Below are 12,403 nucleotides of genomic sequence, written 5' to 3' on the forward strand. Positions count from 1 at the left end.
CTGCTTATCCTTATTCCTCTTATCATACATCTTTCTCTAATACCAAACTATTTCTCCTGCACAATTCTTCATTGATAACATGTTGCAGTCTGCTCATGTCTGCCATGGTGTTCTTTGTGTGACCTAAACTTTTAATTCGACGGAGACTGTGATATGCTATACCTTGCATACAGCATCACGGCGAGAATATTACTGCTGAAAAGATAGGCCTTTATTTCAGGGAGAAGCTTGGTGTAATTAAAAACACTGCACAATTTCTCAAAGGCAATTCAGCCAAATAAACGAGCTCCTACCAGATAACTGACTACTTACAGTATTTGTTCAAGATCTAGGAACTGATAAAGCAATTCTATGGGTTGTATATTCAGATAAGTGTCACTGTCTGGACAAGAAGAATTCTTTACTTATTTGGATAGTTAGGCCAAACCTCTGGGTGATCAAAAATCTTCCTCAGGAGGCTCTATAAATATCAATAACTACAGACCTAGACTTTCCCATCTCTACAAACTCCTCCCTTCCCCAACCCCTATGAGAATAATGTTAAGCACCAAGAGCATCCCTAATGAAGGTTTAAGAAGGTAACAAAAGATTTTCATAAATTATATTTGACAATACACCATATCTTTACAATGACAAAAATGGCTTAAAGGCATAGGAACCACAAAACTTCCCCATGCTTATTTTTTCAACTATAAAATGTTTTTGATTTGGTATAGTAAAATAATAACTTGAAGGCTCTTCTCCAACAAGATGTCTTTCATGCACGTGCCAAAATTACACAAGATTCCTTGAAAGATGGAAGAAAAGATAGGCTTAACTACCCTTTGACTGTTAATATCAAGTGAGGTATAGCATGGAGGTATGACCACCATGGGGTTTTCCATAAGGAAGAATATTCCATACAGAGTCCAAATGGAAGAGATGATAGCTATACTTCCAGATGTGATGCTCCTGGAACACTGCCTCTTGGATGGCTGAACAAACTGTCATATATGAAACGCAACAGAATATTACTAAGAGGATGAAAAATATAACTTCAGAGAATACCCAGTTTTCTCTGAACTGACACAGAGTGAAGTGAGAACCAGGAAAATAATTTCTACAAGGACATCAACATTGTAAGAGAAACAATTATGAAAGAACTCTGATCAATGCAATGTCCAACCATGTGTTCAGAGGACCTAGGATGAAACATATTACCCATCTCCCAAAAGAGATGATGGATGCAAGATCTGGAAAGAAATTCACATTTTTGGACGTGGCCACTGGGTAGATTTGTTTTGTTTAACTGTGCTTAACTATGGCAAGGGTTTTTATTTTTTTTTTCTTCTTAGTTCTTAATGGGGGTGGGGTGAGGAAAGGAGAGTGAGAGGAGTTACCAATAGTGATGCCAAAAAAGAGAGAACCTTTGTTAATAGGTAGAATTTATTATAAGCTTTTTTCTTGAAAAGCAAGTAGTATTAAATGGATACTTGAATGTCATGTATAGTTTTTTCCGTGTTCTGTTTCAATAAAAACTTAAAAAAAGAGAAACCATGCATTAATTTGTAATAATACATTAATATTTTCTGCAAAATCAGTAGATGGTCAACTTAAACATCAACAAAAGACCATCAGGAGTTAGCAAAAAGTCTAGTAAAAAAAGAATGATCAATGGTTATAGAATGCAAAATTTCCCTCAATGACTTTCAGCACACATTTGCTTAGAAATACTTCACTTGGCTCTAAGCTCCCGGGGAGCTCATCTTTCCTCCTCCTCTTTTCTCTCCAGCCCCTCCCCTTCCAGCTCTTGCTCTGAGAACTATCACCACTGCCATTTTCACTGAAAGACTGATCCCCTGTTCCACTAATTATCCCTGTGACTCCCTAGACCAAAGCCCCTTTCCTGGGCCATTATCTCCCCCAATTAAAATGTAAGCTCTTTGAGGGCAGAAGCATCTCGCTTTTGATTTGTATTCTTAGTAAACCTTATTCTTAGCACAATGCCTTAAACAGATTAAAGCTTAATGCTTCATTCGTTCCTTCCACTGTTCCAGGAAGAGGACTCTTTCCACTATATTAGGCTGCCTCCCTAGGTGGATTAATTAGGAAGTGAGAAAAAGTAATTCAGAATTGGACTTTTGCTGTTAACACTAAGTCAGTATCGAGCCAACACCTAAACATGAATACTAGGGATTTCTACTTATAGATTAAAAACAGTTGTCAGACTATCTTCAGCACTGATGCATAGAAAACTTAACACAATTATTTTGACCAAAGCTCAGTTCAGGTAAATAATCAATACTATGTTCCTCATTAGAGTTTTAATTCATAATTGCCTTTTTTAAAAACACATTTGATTTCCCCAATCGACATGAAAACAGGGCAAGTATTGCTGGATAGAGTTACAGAGCATCTGCTCAAAAGTAACTCAATAGGGTGTTGTTCTACAGCCATACAAAGAAATGACTGAATAGCCTGAAGAAATTTAAAAGAAGAACTCAGGCTTCCTTTAAAATCTGGTATTTTGGTCATTTTTTTTTGGTCCTGGAAAATTTCAAAACATCAGTACCTACACTTATGGTATTTATAAAGCTGCATTCAAATTGCCAGAGTGAAAGGAGAAAGTCTGAATAATTCAAATTTTTAAAACTCACTTGAAATATGAACTTGAAATACAAATACTATGCAACAGTTTTTGTGGGATGTCTCCTTCAAGGTTTTAGAAGCTCACCATTAGCTTGCTAGAGAAAATTTTTCTTTCTGTAATGACAGAGCTGAACAAAAGAGATCTGGCAGCAATGAGCAATACATTCTAAACAATAAACCTTTTTTTTTTCTGTGAGGAGCACAGGGTTCAAAACAAACAATGAATCCATTCTTCCTTTTATTTTCAAGGATTTTCTATCTTTCTCTGGGAATCTTTTTTGGGTTTTTACTGTCCCCCCCCCCCCCACCCGCCCCGCTTTCTTCCAGGTAAAAGTGATATTGGCTATATTCCACAAAACAACCACTACTCAAAATTGGAAAATGTTCCATGGACATGAGTTATCTGAATGGGAAATGCCTTTTTGTTGAACACATCATGGATTAGCACCATCTGGGACTGAATGAAAAGAAACACAGCTCAAAAGCAATATACCTGGTCAAGGGGGACATATTTCACCAAGCCACTGACAACCGTTCTTGGTACTTTTTCTCCAACATCCACCTCTTCAACATACAAAGAATCTGCATCAGGATGCTTTTTGGCAGTGATGATACAACCAATGCGCAGATCCAGGAGAGAGACATCTATTGGTTTGGAGTCAGGGGCTACAGCTGCTGGCTGCTTTTGCTTCTTTTCCTTCTTCTCTCCTGTCAAGTATTCAGGAATGGTATTCAGTCAGGAAGCAAAACCATAATATAATTCATTTACATACTCAATGCCGATGCTGCTTCTAAGATACATACCGTAAGCCCTCCATATCAGCCTACCCCAAGCTCACCACATTGCAGTCAGCCCAACCTGCTGGAGCTCTTGTACACGGACACTGTGAGAATATCAGATGTGCCACAATCACTAGTGAGCCAGATCTGTGCCTGCATCGTGCAATCTCTTTTAGTATGTCTGGTCTTGTGATTTTAGTATTACGCTATAGGATCACAGGTCCTGAGCTTGAAGTGACTTCAGAGGCCATCTAATCCAACCTACTCATTTCACAGATGAGGAAACTAAGGCCTTTTGAGGTGAAGACTTGCCAAAGTTATAAAGGTAATACTTTCAGAGGCAGGACTTGGACTCAGGTCTTCTGATTCCAGAATCAGTATTCTTTCTGCTGTACCATGCTGTCCCTTATTTCCACATCTTGCTATTCTGAGTCCCAGAACTATGTGAAGTAGTATCTCCATGTATTTTAAGAAAATTCTTAAATTTCCAATGGGCCTCATCATTGTTTTATGTTGTTTACTTAACTTTTCACTAACTGTGTTAGGTTAAAAAAAAAGAAACCAAAAAAAAATTTAACATGAGATAATACCTGAACAGAGACAGAAATTGTAGATGTATCAAAATCAGAAAAAAAAATCTTATAATATGCTTTTTTGTAGGGGAAAATTTCCTCAGTAAACATAACAGCTGCGAATGACAATATTGTAAAAACAATAGAGCTGACTGTAATTTAAATGTAATCCTACTGGCTAAATGTCTTTGTCTTTTGAGTTTTCAACACTCTCTACCAAAGACCTAATTGAAAGATTTCAAAGATTATGCCAGTCTGGTTCTACCATGTTAGAGAAGAGATCCCATTTGCCAATGGGGTAGCCCTTCCTCCTCAGGCCTGGGAGAGCAAGTGCCAAAGGGTGTCAGCCTCCCCAAACCTTCTTGCCAATGTCCCTTTCCCTCTTTCCTTCTGGCAGGAGGCTGACTCCATCTACTCCCACACCTTCATGAGGAAATCCAGAGTCCCTCCTATACTCAGATTTTAGGCTCACTGGTACATTCTCAATGGTGGTAACTGTGGCCTCTCCAGATCCGAAGGTAGGTGAGAAAATATGGCAACTCACACCATTCTGATATGCATGTGCAGGGCAGTCACAACTACAATACTTGGAAAATATAGAGGAGTTTGAGGTTTTCTCATTTGTTGTGCCATGCCTACTAAGGTTTTCAGGCCTTACCATCCGCCATGCAGCTGTACTCTCCTATTAATAATTAATACATTTATTAAGTGCTTACTATGTGCCAGGAACTATGCTAAGTGCTGGGTATAGAATTAAGAAAAAAAAAAATGACAGTCCTTGCCCTTAAGGATCTTACAACAGAGGAAGACAATATAAGAAAAAAGGAAGCTGAAAAGGGGGGAAGGTAGTCAGGAAGTAACTGGCAAGGGGGTCTCATGTACCTGGAGTTGAACCAAGCTAGGCAGCCCATGGAAAATGAACCATTACCAGGAAAGTTTTGAGCACTCTATAAAGGAAGTTTCTGGGCTGAGTTTATCATTCTGCCCTATAGTCAGAGGGGAGACTGCTGAGTATCAAAGATGAGTCAATCCACAAGATGATGAGATTTCTGGTGATGAGCTTATCCTGAGGGGAGGCAGGATATTCATCAAACTGAAGACAAGCACAGGAACTGATGGAAAATGAACATGTGGAATATATGGAATATGTTGTCTGCATTAGAATATGAACATCTTGAGAGAAGGTATTGTCTCCCTTTTCCATTTGTACCCAAAGCTTAACACAGTGCTTAAACACAAAGTAAGCATTTTATAAATGCTTTTTTCATTCATCTGTTATCAATTAACAATCACTGCCTACCACAGACAAGGCATTGTGCCAGGTGTTAGGGGATACAAAAGATAAAAATGAAACATTTTCTGCTTTCAAGGAACTTTAATTATATTGTGCATGTTCAAAGTTAGGCAAATAGAAGATAAGGAGGGAAAGAATACAAAAACTAAGGGCTTTGGGAGGACTTTGAAAGAGGTAGCAACTAAGCTATCTCAAGGAAGATAAGGATTCTGAGAGGCAGATGATGAGGGGGTAAGTTCCAGGAAAGGGAGACTGTTTCTGTGAACGCAGAAGATGTAATAGCAAGAGCTAGTACAGTACAGTTCATTTGGGACAGAGTTCATGAAACAGATTAAAGTAGAACATATTTAGAAAAGTGGGTTGTATTTAAATAGTAGAGGGTTTTAAATAACTAGTTTGTATTTTATGGTCGAGACAATAAAGAACTTCTGCCAGTTTCTGAAAAAGGTGAATAAAATGATCACATCTTATTAGAAAACTTTAGGGAAAAAAACCATGAAAATGAATAAACCCATTGAGAGTCCATCATTCTTTATCTGGATATGGATAGCATTTTCCTTCATGAATCCTTTGTACTTGTCTTGGATCACTGTGTTGCTGAGAAAAGCTGAGTCATTCATAGCTGATTATCACATAGTGTGGCTGACACTGTGTACAGTGTTTTTCTAGTTCTGCTCATTTCACTTTGCATCAGTTTACGTACAAGTCTTTCCAGGTTTTTCTGAAATCTTCCTGCTCATCATTTCTTATTGCACAATAGTATTCAATTACATTCAAATACCACAGCTCACTCAGTCATTCCCCAAATGATGGGTATTTCCTCAATTTCCAATATTTTGCCACCATAAATAAGGCTGCTATAAATTCTTTTGCACAACCTTTGCCCTTTTTTATGATCTCTTTGGGATACAGACGTAGTACTGATATTACTGGATCAAAGGGTATGCACAGCGTGGTTGACTGGTGGGGCACAGTTCCAAACTGTTCTCCAGAATAGCTGGATCAGTTCTCAAATCCACCAATGGTATTAATGTGTCCCAATTTCCCCACATCCTCTCCAACATTTATCATTTTCCTTTTCTGTCATATTAACCAATCTGATTCTTGTGAGGTGGTATTTTAGAGTTTTAATTTGCATTTCTCTACTCAAAAGAGATTTAGAGCACTTCTTCATAAGCCTATGGATATTTTTGACTGTTTCATATTAAAACTGCCTTTTCATAGCTGTTGACCATTTATCAAGTGGGGAATGGCTTCTATTCTCATAACTGACTCAGTTCTCTATATATTTGAGAAATGAGGCCTTTATCAGAGACGCTTGCTGTAAAGATTGTTTCCCAGCTTTCTGCTTTCCTTCTAATCTTGGTTTATTGGTTTTGTTTGTACAAAAGCCTTTCAATTTATTATGATCAAATTTATCTATTCTACATTTCGTAATGCTCTCTATCTCTTCTTTCCTTACTCTTCTAATTTGATTGCTTCATTGTCTATAGTACCTTTTAGCAAGATGTAAGTTTCTTTCCTTATCTCTTTTAATTAGGTTATTTTTCTTTTACTTTGTCTATGATCAGGATTGCTAGTCCTGCTTTTTTTACTTCACCTGAAGTATGATAGATTCTGATCTATGTCTTACCTTTACTCTATGTGTGTTTCTCTGCTTTAAGTGTGCTTCTTGCAACCAACATATTGTAGGATTCTGGTTTTTGATCCACTCTGCTATCTGTTTCTGTTTTATGGGAGAGTTCATCCAATTCACAGTCATTTATGATTGCTACCTGTGTATTTCCCTCCATCCTATTCTTGTTCCTGTGCATCCTCTCTCTCCTTTCACCCTTTTTCCCTCTCACCAGTTTTTTGCTTCTGTCCACCACCGGCCCCAGTCTACTCTCTCTTCTGTCAGCCCTGCCCCCCTTTAATCTCCTTTTTTCCTACTTTCTTGTATGGTAAAATATATTTCTATATTCATCTGGTTGTGTATATTATTCTTTCTTTGAGCCAATACCGATGAGAGTAAGGTTCAAGCAATGCCCATCACATCCCTCCCCCCCATCTTTCCCACCATTGTAATAGGTCATTCTCACCTCTTTATGTGAGATAATTTACTCCATTCTACTTCTCCCTTCCTTTTCCACCTACTGTACTCCTCTTTCTCATCCTTAATTTTTTTATGTCATTCCCTCAAATTTACCTTACACCCATAGCCTCTATGTATATTCCTTCTATTTGTACTTTTAGTGATACAATTTTTAAGCATTACAAATATCATCTTCCTCTGTAGGGATATAAACAGTTTAGCTCTATTGAATCCCTTATGTCTTCTTTTCCCTTTTACCTACTCATGCTTCTCTTGGGTCTTGATACTGGAGGTCAAATTTTTTATTTAGTTCTGGTCTTCTTATGAAGGCTTGAAAATCCTTCTATTGTGTCAAAAACCTATATCTCCTTGATGTATTATGCTTAGTTTTGCCAGGTAAGTGATTCTTGGTTGTAGTCCTAGCACTTTGCTCTCTGGAATATCATGTTCCATGACCTTTGATCCTTTAATGTTGCAGCTGCCAAGTCCTGTGTGATCCTGATTGTGACTCCCTGATACTTGAATTGTTTCTTTCTGGCCACTTGTAGTATTTTTTCCTTGATGTGACAGCTCTGAAATTTGGTTATAATGTTCTCTGGGGTTTTTATTTTGGGATCTCTTTTCTGAGATGAGCAATTGAGTCTTTCAATGCCTATTTTGCACTCTGGTTCCAGGATATCAGGGCAGTTTTCTGAACAGGTCTCCTTTTGATTATGGCTTTAGGTAGGCCAATAATTCTGAAATTGTCTCTCCTGGATCTATTTTCCAGGTCAGTTGTTTTTCCCATGAGGTATTTTACATTTTCTTCCATTGTTTCCATTCTTTTGAATTTGTTTGACTGACTAATGGTGTCTTACAGAGTCATTAGCTTCCACTTGCCCAACTGTAACTTTTAAGGTGTTATTTTTCTCAATTACCTTTTGTACTTTCTTTTCCATTTGGCCAACTCTACTTTTAAAGTTTTCCAAGCTGTTGAGCGTTTTTTCATATTCTCTTGCATCACACTCAATTCTTTTTCCAATTTTTCTTCTACCTCTCTTACATGATTTTTAAGCTCCTTTTTGGACTCTTCATGAGTTCTTTCTGGGCTTGAGACCACTCCCTGTTTTTCTTTGGGGTTTTGTCCATAGGTGTTTTGACACTGTTGTCCTCTTTTGAGTCTGGGTTTTGGTCTTCCCTATCACCACGATAACTTTCTATGGTCAGATTTTTTTGTTTTTTTGTTCATCTTTTTTTTTTTGGCCTTTTTCCTTTCTTTTAAATTTGATCCCTACTCCCAGAGTAGAAGGGGCTCTATCTCAAGCTTCTTATGCCAGCGGCTGCAGGCCTTGGCTGTTTACCTGGTGCTGTGCTGATGTTGCCCTGAGGCCCACGGTGGACCTTTGTGTCTGGTGCTATGTTGAGGGGATGGGATGGAAGGTAGCTGGTGCTGCTGGAGGCTGTGGGGGTCTGGTTGCTTACCTGGTGCTAAGGTGAGGTCTTAGTGATGGTGTCTGGTGTGTGCTGAGGCCAGATGGGGTTTTTCTGCATTTCCCTGGGGCTACATTGAAGCATATGGAGGTCTGGCTCCTGTAAAATTCCTGCTGCTGAAGCATGTGGAAGCTCAGCTGCTGGAGGATGCTCACCCGACTGGGACAATACTGAAACATGCCAAGGTCTGGCCACTGGAGGATGCCTAAGTGCCTGGAGCTATGCTGAAGCACATGGTGGTTCTTGTGGTTGGAGCCTGCCAGTTCCCCGGGCTATACTAAGGCACATGGGGGGTCCTGAAGCTGGTGTTTGCGTGCTCCACCACATTGAGGCTAAGAATCTACAGCTGGTTTGCTGAGGTGGGGCTTGCTAGGATGCTTCCTATCCTAGAATGTGCTTCCCTTTTACCTGAGTGAGAGGGACCTTTCTTTCAACCCAGTTCTTAAGGACCAGATCAGGTCACTTTTCTACCTTGTGAAAACTTCTATCCTGATAGCCACTTATCTCATCTCTTTAATCTTTTTAACTACTATTTTAACTACTCTTAAATTAAGTTAAATAAAATTAAAATAATTTTCATACACTTCAATTTTGTAATTATAATGCACAATGCTGCATTTTTTCATATATTGAATTAAGTATGTATATCTTTTCTTCAACTAGAAAGCAGCAAGTTTGCAGTTGACAAGGACCTAGTGCATATATACTTCTTGTGTATACCCAAATTACTTCACAAAACAGGAATATACTTATGTGCTGCCTGAAGTGTACCCTCAATTTTAGCTGCTTCTTTTTCTTCTTAGTGCTTTGGAGAACACAACTGAAGACTATTCCCCTACTGAATTTGTATATAAAAATTTCAAGGTTTTAAAAATATTTAGTTCATTACTTTTTGAAGTTAGCTTCAAAATAAGCACATCAAAAGCAGAGCAAAATGTTGTGGTGTAAAATAGGGCATAGCATAGACTTTTCCTTTTCCCTTTCTGTAAATTTTCTTATTGGAGTTATAAATAATTTGAATATATCCTTTGATTTGAAAATGAAAAGTTCATAATTGATTTACCGGAATAAAATTCAGTAACATTTTAATTAACATATATGTATTCCAGATGTTTGTTTTATTCTATCTCAACAATGGGGATCTCACAATAATAATTGGATGGATATATACATAATACGTACGTATATATGTGTAAACAAACATATAAACGTAAATTTTTTTAAACTGAAAAATCCTTTCCCAATTTAGAAAGCAAAACATTATATAATATTTTTGGCTGGCATTAACCTAGTTTCAATACGGAAATTTTTTTTTTTTATGTCTTAAGACAGTATTTCAAAGTATCCCCAAATTTTCCTCACTAGGCAACTGTTTATTACAATTTCTGGTATGTTAGATGAAAAAAGTATATATGTATTTGGAAATACTGAGTAAATAAAAAATGGGATACCTAAAATTAAAGTGTATTTCTTAAACTCTCATTTTTAAGTCACAGTTATAACTAAAGATTCTAGAAACAAATAACAAAACGACACGAATTACATGAAGCCAAGTTATCCACAGTAAAAAAAAAAACCATTAAAAGGGATTCTATAAAAAAATTTTTAAAAATTCCACTTTAAAATGGAATATATATATGTGTATATATATATGGACACACACACACACACACACACACACACACACACACACACACACACAAGATATTCAACACACCCTGAAGACTAAAATGCAATACATGACGTGCAGAAATTTATGAAAAGCATGTTGTAGTAAGTCTATAAAAATGGTATCCAAAAGAGCTAAGGATACATTTAGACCAATAAACAAAAAATAGAACAAGCACATCTCACAGAAGATAAATAGCACAAAATTATGGCATCTCAAACTTGAAAAAACCTCAGAGGTCATGTACTTCAACTAGTAAAATCTCTAGAAAGGAAGAATTGATTAACTTTCAAAACAGCTGTTGTTAAGAAGTTTTACTTATATGGAACTTTTCGCTGTTACTCCTAGCTCTGCCCTCTGAGTTCAAGAATATGAGTTCTAGTCTCTCTTCTAAATGACAGCCTTTCAAATACATGAAAAGTCCTATCATGTATGCTTGTCTTTCAGGCTAAATTTCCTCAGTTCCATCCTGGAATGGCATCATCTCTAGTCTTTTATTCATCCTGATTGTCTACCAGTTCAATGTTCTAAAATGTGGCACCCAGAAATGAACAAAATAGTTGAAATCAGTCTGGGGGCAGAATAGAGAGGGGCCTTTAAATTCCCTGTTTCAACATCAGATTCCTCCTAAAACTGTAAATACAAGGATTTTTTGTCACACTTAACTCACACTGAAACTGTAGCCTACAAAACCTTTGCATTTCCCATATTTAAACAAAGCACAGCAGGCACTTAATGGTGCATGTTGATTTACTAATATGAACTGTTTTCTACCTAAACTTCCCCCATTTTATTCACCTGAAGTTATTTTTAAAACCCAAGTATAAAACTTAATACTTTTACCTATTAAATTTCATTCAAGGCCAAAGGTTGCATAAACTAATGAAACCACAGGCTCAGGTTCCTTACTTGTCTGTCTTCCACCCTAGAGTCCCTTGTTCCCTTGTCTTATCACCTCTTACCCTTTACAAACATCAACCCAGGTTAACCTGCATGACTACCCTTGGAGAAGCCATATAATACTAACTAGGTTCATCACAAATTTAGGTTATTATCTAAATTAAACATTTATCATTTTTATTATGACCAGTGTTGTTAAAAAGGGAATATAAAAATAAAGGCTCAGCTCAAGTATCACCTCCTAACTTAAGTCCTCTCCTTAACCTCCCAGTTGTTAATATTCCTCCCTAAACCTCCACATTACTTTGAAAATATTCTGTACTGGTTTATCTGTGTTCATACTGTTTTTCCCTCATTAGGATATGAGTTCCTTAAAGGCATGGTATTACAGTTTCATCATTGTATTTCTGGAACCTTATACTCCATACGTACTTTAAAAGTATATTGTGAATTAAACCAAAATGACATAAACCCTGGCCCCACTGGCATAAATCAGACAAACTTCCTTTTTCAAAGTGATACTAAAGCCCAATAAGCAAGTTTTACTTAGAAATTGGTGCTAAGAATTGACCTAAAGGTGTGAGAATTGCTTTGCTGGACAATATTGGTGTAGGGTTTTGGGTAAGGACAGCAGAAGTTATCTTGGGAATTCCCAAAGAGGAGAAGGAATGTGGCACAGGAGGAATGAGTGGATGGATGGGAGGTATACTGCATGTTCTACTTTCCCAGAACAGTGTTCTATCACTAGGCACTGTGATGCATTTAAGACTCAAGGCAGTGGTCTCATTGAAGAAATTCAGAAGTCAGTTGAAGAGAATGACTGAAGTAAAGGCTGATGTTTAAGAAAATCACTATTAAGTAACAGTAACTGGTTTCAGTTGGCAAAATAAGTAAAGGTTTGTTGCTGTCATTATCTGTATTAACAGATAATTTATTTTGTATTAAAAAAAAAGACATTCATTTGTACATTTCCAATGTATCAATGTTCTGCTTCCAACTTAAAGCAGCAGATGAAG

At 37.2% G+C, this 12,403-nt stretch overlaps 1 protein-coding gene across 1 annotated transcript in view; it reads right to left on the minus strand.

The window, feature by feature from the left end:
* AIMP1 (aminoacyl tRNA synthetase complex interacting multifunctional protein 1) overlaps positions 1-12,403 on the minus strand; it is a 66,533-nt gene that overhangs the window by 20,203 nt on the left and 33,927 nt on the right. Inside the window, exon 5 of the mRNA XM_036765347.1 lies at positions 3,122-3,336. Within this exon, the coding sequence (XP_036621242.1) occupies positions 3,122-3,336 (215 nt within the window). The remainder of the gene's footprint in view (positions 1-3,121; positions 3,337-12,403) is intronic.

The sequence above is a fragment of the Trichosurus vulpecula genome, chromosome 6 (genome assembly GCF_011100635.1).
Source record: "Trichosurus vulpecula isolate mTriVul1 chromosome 6, mTriVul1.pri, whole genome shotgun sequence".
In the NCBI taxonomy this organism is placed as follows: Eukaryota; Metazoa; Chordata; class Mammalia; order Diprotodontia; family Phalangeridae; genus Trichosurus; species Trichosurus vulpecula.